Below are 21,887 nucleotides of genomic sequence, written 5' to 3'. Positions count from 1 at the left end.
AGACAAGTTCCTGGTTCGCCAGTACGCATGCGTCAGACAGCCAACCACGCGATAGATGAAATCCGCTCATGGATGCGGAATCCACTCTCACCATTAATAAGTAAGTTATAACGTTCCGCATAATATGGCTATGGTCTCACATTTAGTTCTTAATATAGCAACACAAAACACCCCACGAATGTCTAGGCTTCTATATTTCATTTAAAACCCCTTTAGAGCCGCATTGCATGCTATGGTTTGCAACAGTGCAACTTTTCACGTCACGCCTCCATAAAGCCTATTCTATTCTATTCTGTTCCGACATATGCATTATTTCAACAGTTAAGGGTAATGTTTATGACCTGCCTATGGTAGGTATTAAGTGCGCGTCAAGCTTTGCCAAGAACGGGGGTGGGTGGGTCTTTTATACGCGGCCGGTGGCAACCAATGAGTGTATATCCCTCCATCCCGCAGGCAGCCCCTCCTATATATCCAGTCCGGACTGCAACAGGTAAGCTGCTCTTCAAAAACACCCAATATACCAGCACGGCTCGGCGACGTACTGCGAATCACAGCATGCTCGGACAGGTTCTCCCCGAGGACCAGATTTACTCCTAGAAAGTTTTTGAAGAAGTTTCAATATTGTCTGTGAAGCTCGGAGCGAGCGAAGGAACCAATTGCAGCGGTTGAGCTGGATGCGAGAGACGAACGTGGAAGATTTCGTAAGTTTCCTCTGTAGCAGGAGGGCGGCCGGTGGGCAGACGACCTCGCCATGTTAAAGGGGAATATAAATACATGTTAAGACACGGTCCTCGGGTCCTTTTAATTCATCATGCAAATGCACAAGTTGCTTTAGTTTGGTTTGTTTGTTCGTTGGTTTAAAGCAAAAGTATCTGAGATGCATGTTACGTGTTGACCCAGCCGCATGTCGGCCGCTGCGGTGCACGAACTTGATCTAACGCATTAAAGCATGAAGCCGATATGATCCACAGCGTCACGACACACCGCAACTTCGAGGGCGCCTCGAAACTTAGGTTATTCATTTTATGATCCGATACTTTTTAAGTTTCGTGCCAGTGCATGGGATGTCTATATAATGGCCATTTCTTGCATTAAAAAAAAGATAGTTGCGGTTAAGTGATGGTTGTCAACACGTGGATAGCTGAGTGCGATCGAGTTAAAGGATAGGGGTTGAGTTTATTAGGAGGCCTCTGCTAAACACAACGACTATTTAAGTGCGGCTCAAAATGCGAGATTGACTTTTATTACATATTGTTGGTCAATAAAATGAGTTGAAGCCTTGATAAATAGTGACTGGCTCCAGTGATACTAGAAAAAATCGACTGACTTTAAGTCATTTATCTTGAATGTGTATTAGGCCTCAAAAACGATGATTAAATTAATGTTATACACGCATGTGTATAACATTAATTTAATCATCGTTTTTGTGTGTTGGTGTGTCTGTGATTTGTAAAGTCGGACACATGTCTCAGGCTACCGGTGTTGCATTTTATTTGGGATTTCGACAACTAAATTCTAATCACCGAAACTTGAGTTCAAGTTGAGGCCTATCGACCTACAAATGGCTATTACGCATACATCTGGCCCTAGAACACCGTTCCTTTCAATGTATCACTGTTTAAATAATGCACTGAAATCAATTTGAGAATTATATCCAATCGACCTGAGTAAATATAGACCAAGGCCTATCTATTTGTGTAATCTAGTGGTTGGCATGCGTTAAAGGCGAGATCAAAACGCTTACATTTAATGATTAATCTGCACATTTGTTTTTTTTGCCGAGCCATCAGCGTTTAGGATGATATTCCTTTCGATGTAGCTGAACATGATGTTATGTCCATATTATTCACAATTTACCGTCTTGCAAATCCTGTTAACAGCTCATCACCTTGTATCTACTTTCAGTGTGCATCGATTCATTTGCATCCTTGGAAGCAGAGCTTCCTTAGCTATTGCAATAGGAACCCCTTGCAGGGAGACAGAAAACTGAAAGGTATTTCATATAGTATTACATTTAATTTATTATTGAATACACAATGAAAATGTACACTTGCACAAAAAACAACAAATCAGACAACCATTCAATTGCAAAAAGTTGATAACTTGTACATTTATGATAGATGTAATAACAACACCTACATGTGTTGTGTACAGTAGGCCACACGTGGTCCACTGCATGCTGTATTCACTGCAGTAGACATGCTCAATAGGCCTGCTACAGTTGGCTTGTGTTTCCACTGAACATATTGGACCAGGAATGTAGACACACAGAGCTCTGAAACACATGCACAGACACACACACACACACGCGCCAAATCCAGACACACACACAGCCATGCAAACACACAAACACACACACACACACACACGTGCACACACAGGCACTCACACCAGAAACACACACTCACACACACAACCACACACACACACACACACATACACACTCATGCACACAGGCACTCACACCAGAAACACACACTCACACACCCCCACACACACACTGAAGGAAAATCCCCTCTTGCAATGTGGTCCCTAATCTCCAGCTACCAGACACAACTTTGATGCCCCCCCCCCCCCAAGTCCCCTGTTCAGGGGCCTCTCATTCATACGGTTCCTTCCCCATTTCTGTCTCTCTCTCTCCCCCCTCTCTCTCTTTCTCTCTCCCTCTTAACCATTTCCTTGTATGTTAACACAATCTTGTTTATCCTGATATTTTGGCTAAGAGAAGATACTAGCACTATTGTGAAATGATGACCGTGAAGAGAGGCAGTGTTATTATTTTCCTTTAAAGGCCTGTGTATTGTAATGTTCTTCAGCCTATTTCATATTTTTAATTATAAATTAAAGGGATGTTTATGGTTGCATGTGATTGGCTACTGAGCATTTTCGTTTTTACTCAACCTAGTTCCCATTGGCTTGGCTTAGAGGGTGGGCGTCTCCTGTTTGGGAAGCTGTTAGGTTAGGGACTGTCCCCTCTCAGCCCCAGGAAGCACCTGGTGAGTGAGTGTGTGTGTGTGTGTGTGTGTGTGTGTGTGTGTGTGTGTGTGTGTGTGTGTGTGTGTGCACACAAGCATGAGGTCACAGTCCCATCCTTCCCTAACATAGGCCAAATCATTTTGTGCAACTCAAGGGCATTCATCCCTTTTTTTTTTTGCATTCGGCAAGAGAAAGCTTACAAAGTAATTAACTAGTGTAAGCTGTGTTCTGTATATAGCGAACATGATCAATGTTTTGATTTGCATATTCGAGGACGATGATGCCACTGCTGTCTGCATGCTGTGCTGCAAAGCGTTACCAAATCACAAATGTTCACCGTTGACCCATCGTTAATGCCTGGGTAGGCAGGTCCTCCCCAGTACACTCTGGTCTGTATGGGCTTGTTTGACTATCTGACCTGCCATTAGGTCATTCTGAAACCCAAGACACACACACACACACACACACACACACACACACACACACACACACACACACACACACACACACACAACAAACCAGTATCTCCCTAGCTAGTAGCTCCATGTGTGAGGAGCTCCGCGCGCATGTTTGTGTGCTAGGCGCTGATGTGTGTGTGGGCAGGGCTGATGTGTGTGTGGGCAGGGCTGATGTGAGCGAGTGTACAGAGATTTTAGTGTGATCACCGATTCCAGTAGTGCTCTGGTGGATTGCAACAGAAATGGTCTGATACAATTGGATATCAATATAACATAACAAGAAATAGCAAGCACAAGCACACACATACAGTGCATACACACACATAGTATGCACACACGCACATACATGCACACAAGACAGTTCTTGTATATGTCATCACTTTCATATCATAAAACTACTCCTAGCTTGTGCCTCCAGAGAAGTGAGAGGCACAAGCTAGGAGGTTGTACTAGATACTGGTTTCTAGTGTGAGTGTCACTCTCACTAGATGGAAAGGATGAGGGATCACTATATTACTTTTGTTTTTTAAGAAACAAGGTCGCTGGGAATCCCCACTTAAGCTGAGCTGGTATCTTGTATCCAGATAATAACACTAGATACTTGAGACTGGTATTTACAATTAAATTCAGTGGTCACTTTGATTGGCATTCCCTTACCACTCGCGAGACTTAAAGGGTTCCTGACCGCCAATTGTCCTTCATCCAAATGTTCTGCTGGATACCCTTCTAAATTGCAAACACAGTATTTTGCAGCCTGTACAACCCATTTTGTCTTGTTTCTGTGTTTCAGGTTTGACTAGGAATCAGGGCAGACAGCAGACCAGTCCACTGTGACCGCGATGCCGTCCAACAAGTACGCGACTATCACGGAGGAGGGCAACGACATGGCGGCCACTGTGAGACACACACACACACACACACACACACACACACACACACACACACACACACACACACACACAAAAACATACACAGAACGCATACACAGCCACTCAACCACGGACCGGGAAACAAACAGACGTACACACACACACACACACACAAACACACACACAAAAAAAAAACACAGAACGCATACACAGCCACTCAACCACGGACCGGGAAACAAACAGACGTACACACACACACACAGACACACACACACTAGGGATGGTAACAGATGATCGTTTGACCAATGGTTGACCGTATCAACGTTAACTGATCAAAATTGTCGCTTGCTGGTAAAAAAAAAAAAAAAAAGATGATCAGATGAGGTGACTTTTGGAAGTTGGACGGACACCGCGTCTCTAGCCCACTTTTTAATTTCTCCTCAAGTCTTGATTATTCCCGCATGCAAGCGGCGGAGAATATGATCTCTAAATTATTATGGACAGCAGACTAAACGCTATAAGACTACAGTTAGCCATCTCATTCCAAGATATTTTTGTGAGGGATAAAAAAATTATCCCTCACCCTAAATTTTTCTGTCGCCTCCAAACTAAACAAGCGGCGTCTCTTCAGAGATGTCATTTTCTTAAATGAGCCGCGGCAATGTTTCAAATGAGCTCCTAACGCTGCCCTCTTCCGATTGGCCCCTGGCGAATCCAGGGGCCAAGGGTCTCAGGAGCCCGCTCTCTACACACGGTCAACTTGCAGTAAGCACGCCTCGTGTTTCAATTCAAACACAGGTCGTGCCGCGGTTGGAGCCACTTCCTCTCACTCGGAGAGTGTGTGTGTGTGAGTCGGAGGCCAAACGGGAGAGAGATAAGCAGAGTTTCGAAATAGCAGGCGGCTGGCGCGGCTCGAAATGGCTCTTATTTCAAATAGCACATTCTAATCTGATCGGTTAAACGGCATTAACCGGTTAATGAGGCTCGGTGGCCGGTCAAGAATATTTTACACTTTCGCCATCCCGAACACACACACACACATACGTATGCAAAGCTTCGTTCCCAAGTTGTCCAAATATTTTCGCTTTCTAAAAAATGAGGGGGACAGATGGAGAGATAGGCAGATGGAGATGGACAGAAGAATGGAAAGACAGACGGAGAGGGCGAGATGGAGGGGGGATAAACAGATGGAGGCAGGGGGGGGGGGGGGGGGCAATTGTGGCATATTTTACTTTTGTTTTGGAATAGTTGTTAGTAAGTGCGACCTGCTCAAACGTAGGTGGGATATGTACGCTGGAGTCCTATAAACGTCCTTGTTGTGTTTATCGGAAAGTGTTGAGTTACTGTTGTTATTCACCGTTCATGTAATATTGTATTTAATACTATATTGCCTATGACATAGCCGCTGTGATTTTAAATTGGGTCACTGTAAAGCTTTATGATCTGAGGAGTTTGGACACTTTTACAAACTAACACTAACTAACATTTTTTTGAAATTTTCTTTTTCTCACTTCTGAAAAACACAGTTACAACTGTGTATTTCACACAGTTACAACTGTGTCTTTCACAGCAGTCATGTTTACACAGCAGTTGAGTGGCAGATTATCGGCTACTGAAAGCCGCAGAGGGGGGAGGAAGTGAGCAATAGACAGGATGATAATAGAAAGGCGCTAGACCGTTAAGCACTTTCAAGCCTCATTCAAAAATAATATACTTGGAAGAACTTGTGCAACCCTGATGCTTTGCTTGTGTTGGTGGTAGCTTCCAAGTCTTAGCAAAAAAACTACTGTGTTGTGGAGGCCTCTGTACCTTTTGATGTGACGAGATGTAATGAAGGTGATTGGGGAGATCTGGCGGGTAGGCGAGGCACAGAGACAGCTGCTGTGATGGGATCAACATTCCCAACCACCGCATCCCCCCGTCTTCTCCAAACAGCTCTTTCCCGGCAACCATTTCAAACACATTACAGGTTTATTATTTTGTCGATCCTCAGAGCGCTAGCTTGAGATGCCGATCGGCACAAGGAAACAGTGCATATGTCATCCTGACAGCCAGGCTGTAGAATTCAAAAGTAAGATTTGTTTCCAAGTGGAGGTTATACTGATGAACACATCTGGTAAACACACGTAGGGTCTGCCTAAGCACTTTCTCTCATTAATGTCCTAAAAGGAACGAAAGGGAGAGACCAGTGTTTCCCCTAGATTTTTTTATAGCAGTGGTGCAGTGAGATGGTAACCTAGCAACGCCAGGGGGGTCCGGGAATAAATGTTTGATAAATAACCATTTAAATGGTTTCTTCTGGTGAGATTTTTTGGGGAAAAATGTACAGATTGAGCTTCCGAACATGACATAACAAACAACAGAGTCAAGGTATCTGCTGAGACCAGATCATTGTGCAAATGTGCCTTGAACTTGGCAGAAACAATTTTTCTTTTTTCTTTTTTTTGCACTTTTTTCTTTATTTGCAGTGGCGGTGCGCTGCTGCTGAATGCATATAGGGGAAACACTGGAGAGACCCTCTCTTAACACTGTCATCTCTCTTAATCGTAGTTTCTTTCTCTCCATTATGCTTGTTTTCTGTCATTCTTAACTATCTTTCATTTTCTTTTTGTCAATGTCCCATAGTTTTTCTAGCCCTCTCTTCCGCTCAGTCGTGTCTTCACCATTTCATCGTCTTCCAGATCTCTGAGTCCTCTGTCTGTGAGAACTAGGGCATGTGTCTGAAAAGGAAAACACATTGCCACACACAACCACGCACACATTCCTAGTTTAATGCCAGTTAATGATGGCATCACGGAAAGCTTGTAAGAGGCATAATTGTGTAACATGTGTGTGACGGCTGCTCTTTCACTCATTCTCTGGCAAATCTTTATTGGCGTTGCACACATGATGTGGTCGTAACGTCCGCCAACAACTGCATCCATCTGTTAAATCGGACGTCCTTCGTTGAACCGTGTTGATTTGCAAGACAAAATTGGTTCTAAAATATACGGAAGGGGAATCTCTTCATATTGATACACTGCCCATCACTTGTCTGCCAAACAACTGCCTCTTGCTCTGCTTTGCGGCTCCGTTTGTGGATTCCCACTGTTGATTGAATGGATTAGGTTTGATGATAGGCTATTGGGCAGATGTCCATTTGTGGGGCAGAAAATAATTTCACTTGGGCGACGACAAGTTAATCTTTGTTCAACTTCTTTGTCTGATCCATATCTCAAAATCCATCCTCTCAACACCTTCTCAGTCGTCTAGATACCGTTGCAATTGCTGTGTGACTTGAGAAGTAGCATCAGATTAATGGTGCAGTATGTTTATTAGTTTAAAACATAAAAAAAGAATCAGCGATTATTAAAGAATGTGAAGAAACAGCAGTTTTGAAGTTATGTCAGCGACATCTATGAATTGCGTTGCATATTTATTTTTCGTAATACCGCTTCTTACCTCTAGAGATCCCCGTCCCTGCAGTGGCCAGGCTGCCCTCAGTCCATGAGAGGGCAGGACCTCTCTTACCTCTGGTCACTCTGGTCAAAAGTACACTGGGACATGTTACACTGGCTCAAACCAACCTGAACAACAGAACATTGGGATCTTGACCAAGCCATAGCACAGATTCACTGTACACAGTAAACAGTAAGCGTAACTCGATATTCAGTGGATGGCCTTTGGTAAGGGAGGGAAAGTGGATCATTACTTTCTCGTTATATGCCACTCCCTATTTTGTGGAGGAATCATTGGACAGTGGGCAAAATTGTACACGTTGCATCTTTAATGATGTAAGGCGTTTCAAGTTAAAAGTATGTAAAAAGGGATATAAATAGGCCTGAATTGTCTTTGCTTGTGGAGTCTTAGGGTGTCTTAGGTCTGGCGGCACATGTTGTTGTAATACTCTAAATACCCTGGTGTGGCGCAGGGAGGACTGCAAGTCTTTCACATCTACGTCACGGTTGTAACCCTATACTACTTGACTTTGATGTTATTTGGTCTCTTGGCTAATAATTTAGTTTTGCACCAATGCCATTACCCCACATACCTTCTCATCCACTCCCCTGCTGTTGCTTGCTGTCGGCGTCGGGGGAAGCATTGTTGTAGTCAATGATCTGGAGCTGCTGTTGCCCAAGGCAACACCTTTCTTCGTGCCTAATTCATCCGAACTCGTAAGGACATGCCTTGCTTCAAGTATGACTGTTCACTGACACACATTAAGGTCTCCCCTCCCTGCCAATCTATCGTCAGCAGGCTTTGCCCTCGGGCCGTCTCAGCGCTAGACAAAAAGTGACAGAAGAACCTTTTTTAAATCCTCTCTTTTAACACTTTTTTTTTCTTCAAGTCATTATCTTGGTATGCCTCTTATTTTCATCAGGCGGCAGTGAATGCTGACACAGCGACCTCCGACATCCTGTCAGAGAATGACTGCCATGTGAAGCTAACCAATGAGAACAGCCCTCTGGCGGCCGCGGAACCGCCCTCCCCCTTCAGTCCCAAACACAACGGAGATGCCGCCTCACCGCAAGGTAAGGAGTCGCACGTGTATCAATTTATCACAGCATTTACTTTCTGTGGAAGAACATAAGACAAATCAAACTCATTTAACAACTAGAATCATCTAGAATGTCTAAACATTTAGTTTGTTAGACCTACAACACATTACAACATAAAATATGAAGATTTGTTGAAAATAAATCAATAAAGTTAAGAAGTAGACTTCAGCTTTTATCATATCAATTACCTATAGGCTCTAGTAAACACTGCTTTACATTGTCTCTCTCTCTCTAGGAAACACTGCTTTGAGTTGTCTCTCTGTCTATGGGAAGCACTGCTCTATGTATTCTCCCTCTATGGGAAGCACTGCTTTACGTTGTCTCTCTCCCTCTCTCTCTCTTTCTCTTTCTCTCTAGATAACCAGTGTCCAGGAGGAGGCCGGAAGAGGAAGAGGAAGAGCGCAGAGGCCGAGAATAGCTGGGACTCCTCCTACAGCCAGGTACACAGACACACAAACAAACACACACACACACACACACACACACACACACACACACACACACACACACACACACACACAAGCACACACACAAATACACACACACACCACACAAACACACACACACACAAACACACATAAAGCTACACGCTCACACAGACACGTTATCACATTTTAATGTTCCTTTTTTCCCATTCTGTGTTCACCAGGATAAGACCCCAGAGGTGGCTGCCGGTCCTCCGTCAGGTCCTCCGTTGAGTCTCAGACAGACCCCTCGTCCCAGGACCATCTACCAGGCCGGCCTCACTGCCGGGACCCCCAACAAGACCCGCAAACAGCACCCCAAATCACACATACACACACCTCAGGTAACACCACACCCCCAAGACACACATACAACCCACCACCCCCCCCACACACACACAGACACACAGACAAAACCACACACACACACACCCACACACACACACACACACGCACACACGCACGCACACACACACACACACACACACACAGACAGGCACAGGTATCCCTGCCACAAAACAACACACACACAAAGCTCTCACACACTCTTGAGACCCACTCTCACACTCTCTGTCTCCTCCTCTGCGTCTCTCCGTCTCTCTCCCAGGGGCGGGGTCTAGTCACGGTGTGTATGCCCATCCCTGAGGCCCCAAACCCGGAGCTGATGGAGGCTGACTCGAAGGACTCAGCCCAGAGTACCACCACCACCAGCAGCAGCAGCCAGGAACCCCAGGCCGAGTACAAGGTTGGAGCGGTTGAAGCCCTTTTTCGCGCAACACACGCAAACAAAGCGCAAGCACATCACGCAGCACGGTGCACAAACCTCATAATCAAACAACGTCCCGCCTTATTAGGTTTCTTATCGGTGCACTCAAAGTCAGTCCAAGGGCGTCGTCAAGCGTTGTCAAAATCACTCAGCCCACACTCCACCTAATCCCGTTTATATACGTTTATTTCACTGTATTTGTTTACCGATGACAGTTATGAAAACAGCCGTCAGGAGTGATGGAAACCTTGAGCATCACCGTGATCTTGTGTCTTCTGCGTGTTCAGGCTCCGGGGAATATGGTTTTGTTTGCATAGTTGTGGATTTGCTCGTTGGACTGTGCAAGTGTTTACATTTCTGTGCACGCTTGCACAATCTTGACACAACTGTCGAGTAGAGCGCAGCAACCTTTGGCTTATACAGACGCCCACTATCAGAGCCTAGGGGCTTCCTCTAGCTTCCTCGCGGGTCTAAACCACAGAGATAAACCAGTGCAGCTCAGAACAAGGAAGGGTCTACCTGCTCTTACTTCAGCTACTTACATGCATCTATGATTACAAAAGTTATAAACGAAAGATAGAAGTGGAAAGAAGCCCTCACAAAACATTCTAGAATGAAAGGAGAAAGTCAAATTTCAAAGCAGGGATGTTTGTTAGGGTCTCGTCTTTCTAATGGCATCACTCACACACAAACATACAATTCACTCATTTGAAGAACAAGCAACTCACGCTTCATAGAAGTACTCCTTAGCCCAGGGCTAACGTAAGCCCAGGCTGGGCTAGCCCCAGGCTAGGTTAACCTGGGCTATAAACTATTAACATAATAATAATATATAATATTAAAATAATAATAACAATATCAAAATGATAGTATTAATCCAAACAAGATCGTAGTAATATGACAATAATAACCACATGATACAATTAACAATAATAATGCTATAATGACTGTACTGAAATACTTCCTCCCTCCTGGTTGTCAGGACAACAAGGGCTTCGGCATCGGAGAGCTGGTGTGGGGGAAGATCAAGGGCTTCTCCTGGTGGCCGGGCATGGTGGTGACGTGGCGTGCCACCAGCAAGCGGCAGGCCACCCACGGGATGCGCTGGCTGCAGTGGTTCGGAGACGGCAAGTTCTCAGAGGTGAGAGGCGAATCGGAACGGAGAGGGTGTGTGTGTGTGTGTGTGTGTGTGTGTGTGTGTGTGTGTGTGTGTGTGTGTGTGTGTGTGTGTGTGTGTGTGTGTGTGTGTGGGGGGCTGTAGTGGCGGATTGAGTAACGTTGACTGATCGCGTTCCACTACTACTACTACTACTGCTACTTCTGCTTTTACTTCTACTTACTGCTTTTACTTCTACTTCTACTTACTATTTAGTAAGTAGAAGTAGTGAAGACACTTTTATCCAAAGCAACTTGTGAGTTGAATAGAGGTGTCATTTAGAAGCAGATATAGTAATGCAGTTAAGATATAGTTGCAGTTAAGTTGACTTAAGTTGTTGTAGTTAAGTCATCTCAGCTCATGGATGCCTGCCGGATGGTGGTAGAATTCCTATATGCTATGTTATTATTCTTAATTACTACATCATATGTACTTTGAACTTACCTTGAAGACGGGTCACAGGAAAGCTTAGAGCTTATTTTCACCCTTCTCTGCTTAACTAAAATATAGAGTTGCGTGTGGTCATGGGATGCTGGTTAACATCTGTGATCCCTCTGCCCTCCGTCTCCCCCGCTCTGTCTCACTTTCTCTCCGCGTCCCCTTCGCGGCGCTCCAGGTCTCAGCTGATAAACTGGACTCCATCACGGCCTTCCCCAAGTTCTTCAACCCGTCGTCTTACACCAAGCTGGCTTCCTACAGGAGGGCCATCTTCCAGGCGCTGGAGGTACGGCTTCATGCTCCTCAGGGGGTCCACCGCTGTACACTCACACAGCCGAGATACCTGCTAGCCTTGTCTGGCTTCCAACCGCAGTATTTATGCTACTCGAGTCTAAACCACAATTAAGTCTCTCTCTCTCTCTCTCTCTCTCTCTCTCTCTCTCTCTCTCTCTCTCTCTCTCTCTTCTCTCTCTCTCTCTCTCTCTCTCTCTCTCTCTCTCTCTGTCTCTCTCTCTCTCTCTCTCTCTCTCTCCCCCCCCTCCCCACCACCACTATAGATGGCCAGTATCCGGGCAGAACAGGCCTTTCCGGTGTGTACCTCAGATAACCCAGAGGACCAGGTGAGACCCATGCTAGAGTGGGCCACCGGAGGGTTCCTGCCCAAGGGCGAGGACGGTCTCAAACCCACACACAACGCGGGTGAGCAAAGCCACTTCACGTCGTCAATTTGTTTCAGACACAGTCACACACACACCTGTTCAGGCATGGCCACCTTTACTGGTTGTCGGAAACAGATTTGTATGGAGTAGGTGTATATACATGCTTGCTTGTGTTTTTGTGTGTGTGTGTGTGTGTGTGTGTGTGTGTGTCTGGTCTGGGCCAAGTGTGAACTCTTAGCAGGGAACAACAAAATTGGAGGAGAACACATACATAAGTATGTATGAGTACATAAAGAGCCAATATCATGTCTGTATATGACCCTGTATGTGTGTGTGTTTGTGTTGGTGCGTGCAGAGAGCAAGCTGTTGGACCACCAGGTTCTGGACGTGTCCGTACCCGAGTGTTTCCCCAGCACTAAGAAGCCCAGGATGAGTCTGCTGAAGACCAAGAGCGCCCCCGAGGAGGTCTTCAGCAGAGGTACGACCCACCGCAGAGATCACCCAACCCCCCCATGCTCAGATCATCACACAACACTCTCCCCGGAGACTGTCCCGCTCCAGTCTTATGTTGTCCTGACTCTCTCATGGTCTGTCTGTCTCTCTCTCTCTCTCTCTCTCTCTCTCTCTCTCTCTCTCTCTCTCTCACTCTCTCTCGCTTTCTCTTCCTCAGAAAATATGGTGAATGAAGTCCTGAAGAATAAACAAAGTATTGAAGGTAAGTGCTGAATTGTGTGTGTGTGTGTGTGTGTGTGTGTGTGTTTCTGTGTGTTTTTAAGTGTGCTTTTATGTTCGCTCTTTTTTCTGACAGTTGTAGCCTGAAGGCCTTTTTGATTTAAACGCTTCCTCTCGGGTGACTTGACTTTGTTTTACAGAGTTCTGTCTTTCTTGCGGGAAAACGAAGGCGGTGACCTTTCACCCTCTGTTTGAAGGCGGCCTCTGCCAGGCTTGCAAGGTATGTTCCTCTCGAAGGGTTTGACTGTGACTATATTCACATTATATAATAAGGGTTTATTAACCTCTCTCTCTGCTCGTCCGTCATGACACTGCCTATGACCAACCTTCTGTCTGTCTGTATGTGTGTGTTTGTGTGTGTGTGTGTGTGTGTGTGTGTGTGTGTGTGTGTGTGTGTGTGTGTGTGTGGTTGTGTGTGTGCAGGACGTGTATTTGGAGATCTCCTACATGTATGATGACGACGGCTACCAGTCCTACTGCACCATCTGCTGCGGAGGGAGAGAAGTGCTGCTCTGTGGAAACGCAAACTGCTGCAGGTACACAAGCACACACGTCCCCAAAGCCATTCCAACCACCCTGGAACATTCACGTGTCTCTCTCTGTCTCTGTCCCTCTCTCTCTCTCTCTCTCTCTCTCTTTCTTTGTAGTTCTATTAATTGTAACTGTGTTCCGTCCCTTTCTCTCTCTCTCTCTGTCTCTCCCTCTCTCTCTTCTCTCTCTGTCCCTCTCTCTTTGCTTTCTCTCTCTCTCTCTCTCTTTCTTTGTAGTTCTATTAATCGTAACTGTGTTCCGTCCCTTTCCCTCTCTCTCTCTGTCTCTCTCTCTGTCTCTGTCCCTCTCTCTCTTCTCTCTCTGTCCCTCTCTCTTTGCTTTCTCTCTCTCTCTTTCTTTGTAGTTCTATTAATCGTAACTGTGTTCCGTCCCTCCCTCTCTCTCTCTCTCTCTCTCTCTCTCTCTCTCTCTCTCTCTCTCTCTCTCTCTCTCTCGCACTCTTTTTTTGTAGTTCTATTTATCGTAACCCTACTCTGTCCTCATCTCTCTCTGTATGTGTCTTGCTTCAGTGTCTCTTAACCCGTCCTCCTCTCTGTGTGTCTAAACCCGTCCTCCTGTCCGTCTAGGTGTTTCTGTGTGGACTGTCTGGACATCCTGGTGGGGCCTGGTGTGTCCAACAGCGCCCGCTACCTGGACCCGTGGCGCTGCTACATGTGTCAGCCACTCTTCAGCTACGGCGTGCTGAAGAGGAGGCACGACTGGAACCTCAAGCTGCAGGAGTTCTTCATCAACGACAACGGCCAGGAGTTCGTACGTACCCCCCCCCCCCCCCCCCCCCCCCCCCCCCCCCCCCCCCCCCCCCCCGGCATTATGCACCGACACCACACAACACCGTCACAACACCGTCACAACACCTATGGGTCAGGAAGACTCCCCCATGACGCACTGTACCCACACACAATGTATCCACACCTATGGAGAGAGAGAGAGAGAGACAGAGACAGAGACAGAGACAGAGAGAGAGAGAGAGACCCCGACTGGTCCGCCCACTGATCTATTGTGTAACATTATATCTAGATCTAAGCAGAACTGTCTTAACATATTCCTCAAACATTCCCTTTGTTTCATCATCATTGCACAATGCTCCGTCAACATTTGGGGTCGGCTTTTGTCATACGTCAGTGTACGATTTCTTTCCTTTCCGCGATCATTCCGCAAGTCTTGACAACTGTTTTATTTTCATAACCCTTCCGAACCAACGCGGTTTAGGAAAAATAAACACAAGAATGTAGCATGCACTTCAACGTGAAAGCCCCCCCTTGGGAAGGCTTATCACAGATCTGCAAAAACAGATCTGTCAAACTCCGATCCATTCATCCATTATTTCATAAGCAAAGCTGTGTAATCCAACCACAGCCGGCTGGTTTCAGTGTCCCTTTGAGGGATAGAAGGGCCATGAGAGGCGCCATTGCTGCATCGGGGGAGTGGGGGGGATCGACCACCCACCAGCCCTCTGGTGTCTCCCACTCACTGCGTCCCTCTCTTGTGTCTCCCAGGAGAAGCCGCAGATCTACGCTGCTGTCCCCGCAGAGCAGAGGCGGCCCATCAAAGTACTGTCTCTGTTTGACGGCATCGCCACCGGTACGTACTGACTGTGTGTGGGTTCATTCTGACTCAATGTACTGTCTGTGTGTGGCTGTGGTTCATTCTGACTCAAAAGTACGCTATTGTTACTGTCACAATTGCACTGCTCGAGATGGAAAATAACACATTTGGAAAATGTTATGAAACAGTGGATAATAGAAATAAGCATGAGTCATAATGTTAACTGTTAAATGTTAAATCACATTAGAAATGTGAAATATAGTAAATTATGCATGTATAAACCAAAAGTACGTCTGTAGTGTACCCAACGCTTGGATATTGCACCTTCAATACAAGAATCAAATGCATATCAAAGTACGATAGGAAATGTCATGTTGATATGAACTGATAAGATAAGGAACATGTGCTGTTCCACCACGCACACAATCTCACAACCGCAGAGACACGTAGGCCTACATAACATCCCATTACAAGAGGCATAGCCATACCTTGGTACGATCCGCAACGATTGGCGAAGGCCACGATCAGCCCGTGAGTCCCAGGGGGTCCGACGGTGTTTCCAACGGCTCTCTGTTGTGCTGCAGGCTACCTGGTCCTGAGAGATCTGGGCTTCAAGGTGGACCAGTACGTGGCGTCGGAGGTGTGCGAAGACTCCATCTCAGTGGGCGTGGTGAGGCATGAAGGAAAGATCCAGTACGTCCACGATGTCCGCAACATCACACGGAAAAATGTAAGCGCGCTGCACTAACAAAACCAGTGTTAGGGGGTCTGATAGTTTGGACCTTTCAAGGTACCAAAGGACACAGTGCAAAAGGTTAAGAGTTGTGTGTGTGTGTGGGGGGGGGGCACAAAAGTGCCACTGAAAAGCGGTGTGTTTGTTTTGACCTGTTGCTTGCAGCTGGAGAGTGGGTCAGCGTTCCTTGGCTCAGGGAGTTCCCGAGCCAGGAGACTTACACCTGTTCACAGTAAACCATAGATATGACTGTTTGCATAGTAGCAGCGAATTGCCTAAACACGGCAGGCAGCTTGACCCGGAGACTACAATACCGCAAGAGTTCCTCCTCCTCCCTTGTTTCAGTGATTTCAGCGTTTGTGTATGAGCAGCGTCCTATGAGGAACTACGTGGGCTACTTGATAGACCGTGACAGACAGATACACCTGCCATATAAATATTAACCTGCAAAGTTGTTTTTGGAAAGTGCCTGCTCCTACCGAAACTGTTTCCAAGGATGGCTACCCTGATTGTTCTCTGTAACAAACCATCTGACAAGACAGGTTACGAATAGCCCATAAACTGCTGAAGAACAAAGAGACAGTGTGTGTGTGTGTGTGTGTGTGTGTGTCTTGGTGTCTTTAAAATATATTTGTGCCCCCTGTGCTCCAGTTAGAGTGAACAGGGGTTTGTTTTAAAAACCTACTCAAACACTTGGCAGGTTGAGACATGCTGCTGAAACACAACCGTGTGTGTGTGTGTGTGTGTGTGTGTGTGTGTGTGTGTGTGTGTTTGTGAAAGTGTGTGTATGTGTAGGTGTAGGATAGAATACTATAGTCATCAACAAGGCAAGTGAGGGAGTTTTAAATGTTTTGATAAGGCATAGAGACAGAGCAGAATCAGTCTCAAAGTAGTCTCATAATTCAGCTTCATATGTATCTTGCTCAAACTAGGGGAGTTTCATTTCCTTTCGCTTCATATTTGTGGCCTGGGGTCGTGCTATGTAAGGTTGTCATCTGCTATAAACAGCAAGCACAAACTCGGCCAGCAGTAGTAAATGGATAAGTGTCTGTTAAGGTTTCAATACAACACCATGCTGAGCTTCCTTAAATATATTTCTGAAACGAAACAAGAAACAGGGCTGTTCTGGTTTCAGGCCCAGGCTCTATGTTGTCTCTGCACAGATGTTCTGCTATGTAATAGTAGGACTGCTGCATACACGATTAGTGTCTGACATACCTGGGATATTACTTCCCTCCTGACTTAACACGTCAGGGGTTGATAAATCAAGCGCACCCCTTCATGGTCTCCGAAAAATAGCCAACGCTGAAGGATAATTATCCCACTTCAACCCGTTCCTACACCTCCTCCCTCTTTTTCTCCCGCCCTCTCTTTGTTCCTCCTTCTCCCCACATCCATCAATCTGATTCTGTGTATTTAACAACCAACCAAATGGCCCGTCTGTCTCCACTTCTTGTGCGGTTCCACCTGCCCCCCTGTCTACTCTCGCTCAGTCTTGCTTCCTCGTCATCAATCAGTGATACGAAAAGCAAATAATCATGCTTTTTATGCCCCCCTTCTTAAATCCATCCAACTGCCAGCTCTTCTGCGAGCACATGATGTACTTGGCACATGCTGTCATGACATCATGGCATTGTGGGCTTGCCGAGTAAACACACATGATGGCTAAAAGTGGGTGTGGCCCTTGTCTCCACAGATTGAAGAGTGGGGGCCGTTTGACCTGGTGATCGGGGGAAGCCCCTGTAACGACCTGTCAATCGTCAACCCGGCCAGGAAGGGACTCTACGGTGAGGGACGCGCACGCGCACGGGCACACACGCACATGCTGAACAAACAATGGTATGCTGGGGAGAGTGTATGTAAAATGAATGAGTCAGTCAATTTCCCCCCCTCCCTACTCTTTCCCCTTTGTAGAAGGAACGGGGCGACTGTTCTTCGAGTTCTACCGCCTGTTGAGTGAGGCCCGACCGAAGGAGGGCGAGAACCGCCCCTTCTTCTGGATGTTTGAGAACGTTGTTGCCATGGGAGTGAACGACAAGAGGGACATTTCACGCTTCCTGGAGGTCAGCTACAGTCCTGCGCAACTGCATTCTTTTCAATATCGTTGGACCGTTCTGTTCTTACTGTCCACGCCGTTCAAAACAGCTCTACTCTATTCAATACATTTCTATTACGTACAGTTGCACTCTATTCAATAGTTTTGCCTTGATCAATATAGTTCTTCTCTTTTCAATACAACTCTATTTAATACGGTTCTACCAACTTCATACGGTTCTTCTCTGTCCAATACAGTTCCACTCTATTAAATATCCTTCTACTCATTCATTATAGTTCTACTCTTGTAAATATATAGGTTGAACTTCTACTCTATCCAATATAGATCTACGCTGTTCTTTGTCGGCCTGCTCTTTTCAACATAGGATCTTTCTGTTGATTCGAGATGTGCTAATACTCAAAGCCCATATTGACCGTGGCATCTGTTTGAATTATATTAATGAGCATTCATAATCTGTGTGTGTGTGTTTGTACTTCAGTGTAACCCAGTCATGATCGATGCTATCGATGTTTCTGCCGCCCACCGAGCTCGCTACTTCTGGGGGAATCTGCCGTGTATGAACAGGTACAGTCAGAGACACGAACGCTGGTGCCAAGTGTAATCCCTGCCCCCCGGGTTATGTCTTTATAATGCCTTACATGCAGGACGTGGGCAGGCAAAATATTCATATATATTGTGAAATAAATAATGATATAATCACAGACATTAAGATGGAAAATAATGGCATTACAGTTCAGTATTTTTTTTTTATCCCTTGTATCGTATAAACCAAGGTACTTACGATACAATTTTCGTTTCCTTTATGCCATGTCATCGGACATTTCCGTCCTCCCCTCGCCTCAGGCCCCTCTGTGCGTCTGGGATGGACAAGTTGGAGCTGCAGGACTGTCTTGAACACGGCAGGGTGGCCAAGGTGGGACATTAACTATTACCCACGGACATTAGCATTACACTGCAGCACTCAACACATGCTAAACCTACATTAAATTACCATACTGGTTTGGGTAATTCAACCAAGCTTACGCCCTCTGCTGGCTTCACTAAAACATCCGTTACCAATATAATCTGTTAGAAATTAATTTGTCTATTTCTGCCTAAGAACATATTCTGTTAGTGTCCTGATGAATATTAAACAACATCAGTAGCACATTGCTGCTTGTGATGAGAAACGTTCTTGTATGTTATGGTTCTGGTATGGTATTTGCTAAACTGTTTGTATGTGTGCGTGCGTGTATGTATGTAGTTTGGGAAGGTTCGTACTATCACGACCCGGTCTAACTCCATCAAGCAGGGGAAGGACCAGCACTTCCCAGTCATGATGAATGGAAAGGAGGACATCCTCTGGTGCACCGAGCTAGAGAGGTAATGTCTGACCCTCACACACGCACACACAAATGCACACAGGCACACACATACACAGACACCGGCACACACATACACACACACACATCCTGTGGTGCACCGAGCTAGTGAGGTAATGTCTGACCCACACACGCAAACACAGGCACACACACACAATAATATCTGACACACACACACACACACACACAACCGCACACATATTTATTTATTAAACAGATGCTTTTCTATCGCATATGACTTAAATTAAATTAAAGCCGACAGTTGGGATCGACCACCCCAGCCACTACATTATCGCACATTGTGTTTTTACCATACTAAGTATCATGACCGTAACATTGAGTCCCTAGTGTTGGGGCTCCTTGTATTTTTGTCCTTACTGGCCCTGTGTGGTGCTTGACCTCTGTCTTATGCTCCCTCCTTTAGGATCTTCGGGTTCCCCGTCCACTACACCGACGTGTCTAACATGGGCCGCAGCGCACGGCAGAAGCTACTTGGCCGGTCCTGGAGTGTGCCGGTCATCAGGCACCTGTTTGCACCCCTCAAAGACTATTTTGCCTGTGAATAGACCAAACTGAGCCCCAAGCGGTTCTCTAAGCAAACACATATACCAGCAGACACATTCCCACCCACACATGACTACACTATTCCCATCACTACACAGCACGGTAATAAATACTAGAAGAGTACTGAGTCAAGTACTGTTAAGCTCAGCAGAGCGGCTGAATTTAAACTGAAAAGAGAATTGTTTGAGGAAGGGAGGAAGAAGAGTGCTAAATCTCCTTTGGAGTAATACCAACGACACTTTTGTCCGGCCTTCTCGTTGGCTTCTCCTTCCGTCTCTTGAGTTATATAAGGTGGATCATGATCACATGATGGCAATCTTTAACCTTTTGCAGCTAGAATTATACAATTTTATACTGTCTTTACATTTAGCAAACATGAAAATAGCTCAAGTTTGTGGCTGATTCTCAACCAAAACATACAGATTGTTCTTGAAGTTTAACCAAAGCCTTTTTTGTTTTTAGAGGGTTTCATTCAAAGAATCGTGTTACTCTGAGTGCTTAAAATAGTTAATTCAAAGAAAAATAGATTACAAAGAAAGTGTGTAGATTTAAGTACTTATATATTTAATATGTTTGATTGTTCGAGTGAAAAATAACCAAAAAAACTGGAAAAAGACATTGATGGCATATTTCGACTAAAGCGCTTTAATATTTTTCCTACGATAGTTACAAGCAATATTTGCCATTTTATTACATCTCTTGTTGTCAACACTGTTCATGGGCATTTTTTTAATATTTGCAGTAGAGAAGTTATATTTACATTACATTTATATCATTTTATGACCTGTAGCTGACAATTTCCTACGTCATATACCCCTTAGGCAAGATATTCATTCTATTAGCTTTCAACAAAACCAAATGGGCAATACCTCAGCACAATGATTCCTACTCACCATATTGCCAAGAATCTTTGTGAATCTAAAACATCACATTTTTGTATATATCGTTTTTTATTTTGTTACCAGGACATCTTTGTTTGTTCCTTAAACGTACTGTATAGACACGAGTGTCTACAAGTCTTTAAACTAGAATATTTTCAATAACTAGACTTTTCTAATACAAGGTGCACAACTATTCGTAATGCAAATAGCAATAGCGATTTTAGTTTTTCTTTTTGTCATAGGCCTACTGAATCATTACCAGGGCATATCTTATACTTGAATGCCACTTTTTTTTTGGTGCTCAAAAATACCTTAAAAAAGCCACTCATTGCAAGTTCCTCAATGATCAAGTGACTGAAATTATGGTATAGCTCCTTTTAATGTGTGATTCTAATATTCTCTTTATTATAACCAAACTAAAAATACTGTTTACATTTTGACCATACTACTGTATGTTTTGAGTGTGCTGGAGGTCTCAATCTGCCTTGCCAGAATATTTTTATGATCAGAGAGCTAGTTCTTTATAGTTATATAATATGCATTTTTAATCAATAGTTGTATATGCTTTCTGTGTTGTTATTGGGTAGATATAGAACACATGTTTATGTGTTGCTTTGTGATTGATGTGATTTCGGAAAAAGGACTTGTGCCATTGTTTTTGTGCCTCCTTTTTATATGACAGTTTTTGTTATGTTTCTATTTACTATACATTTTGAGTGCAAATTAGTTTTAAAGAACACATTGTGCTATTTTTGTACTTCCCCTGATTTGTTACAAACATGTTTGTTTAGTTTTGTATTTGTTGATACTTTTATTGGCCTCTATATATATATATATATATATATATGTTTGTTCTAGTCAATAAAACACAGCTTGCTGATAAGTTGGTCTTTATCTTTATTTTGCAAAAGTGTATATGATGTCACAGGCCTACCAATTCATTTCATGATTGTGATTGATGATTGATTTCCAATGCAAAATCACAACTACACATTTACAACAACAAAAAGTAAAAAGATTTAAACCACTGGTGGTTTATGGTTATGAAAAAGTTAGAAAAAATGGGAAAAGAAAAAATAAATAAGCCCTAAACAATGGCAAGGACAATTAGCCTATAGTATATTATATTTTGACAAATA

General features: G+C 44.7%; 1 protein-coding gene across 3 annotated transcripts; it reads left to right on the top strand.

Moving 5' to 3' along the window:
- Window positions 1-49: 49 nt before the first annotated feature.
- LOC307077217 (DNA (cytosine-5)-methyltransferase 3B-like) lies at window positions 50-21,562 on the top strand. 3 transcript variants are annotated; one of them, XM_079738557.1, is made up of 24 exons: window positions 50-100; window positions 454-490; window positions 1,906-1,993; window positions 4,225-4,330; window positions 8,664-8,814; window positions 9,199-9,281; window positions 9,491-9,649; window positions 9,913-10,050; window positions 11,054-11,212; window positions 11,844-11,951; window positions 12,223-12,364; window positions 12,680-12,802; window positions 12,995-13,039; window positions 13,197-13,276; window positions 13,480-13,592; window positions 14,175-14,358; window positions 15,105-15,189; window positions 15,738-15,883; window positions 17,583-17,673; window positions 17,801-17,949; window positions 18,421-18,506; window positions 18,786-18,855; window positions 19,186-19,304; window positions 19,728-21,562. In XM_079738557.1, exons 4-24 carry the CDS (start codon window positions 4,274-4,276, stop codon window positions 19,867-19,869), a joined length of 2,430 nt encoding a protein of 809 aa, XP_079594683.1. In that variant the 5' UTR covers window positions 50-100; window positions 454-490; window positions 1,906-1,993; window positions 4,225-4,273; the 3' UTR covers window positions 19,870-21,562. The 3 variants fall into 3 exon arrangements, with proteins under 3 accessions (XP_079594683.1, XP_079594682.1, XP_079594684.1); XM_079738556.1 differs by lacking the exons at window positions 50-100; window positions 454-490 and adding an exon at window positions 499-701; XM_079738558.1 differs by lacking the exons at window positions 50-100; window positions 454-490; window positions 1,906-1,993 and adding an exon at window positions 499-701.
- The last annotated feature ends 325 nt before the right edge of the window (window positions 21,563-21,887 follow it).

Source organism: Pollachius pollachius, assembly GCF_949987615.1.
Source record: "Pollachius pollachius genome assembly, chromosome: 6".
NCBI classification, from domain to species: Eukaryota; Metazoa; Chordata; class Actinopteri; order Gadiformes; family Gadidae; genus Pollachius; species Pollachius pollachius.
Note: the sequence above shows the minus strand (reverse complement) of the source record. Positions and strands in the feature narration are given on the sequence as shown.

What these genes read in the sequence shown, in the direction of transcription:
- LOC307077217 (XM_079738557.1), top strand. Translation starts at nt 4,274, where the DNA reads ATGCCGTCCAACAAGTACGCGACTATCACGGAGGAGGGCAACGACATG. An exon ending in CCATCTTCCAGGCGCTGGAG is followed by an intron (nt 11,952 to 12,222) that starts GTACGGCTTCAT and finishes CCACCACTATAG; the next exon opens with ATGGCCAGTATCCGGGCAGA. An exon ending in AACACGGCAGGGTGGCCAAG is followed by an intron (nt 18,856 to 19,185) that starts GTGGGACATTAA and finishes GTATGTATGTAG; the next exon opens with TTTGGGAAGGTTCGTACTAT.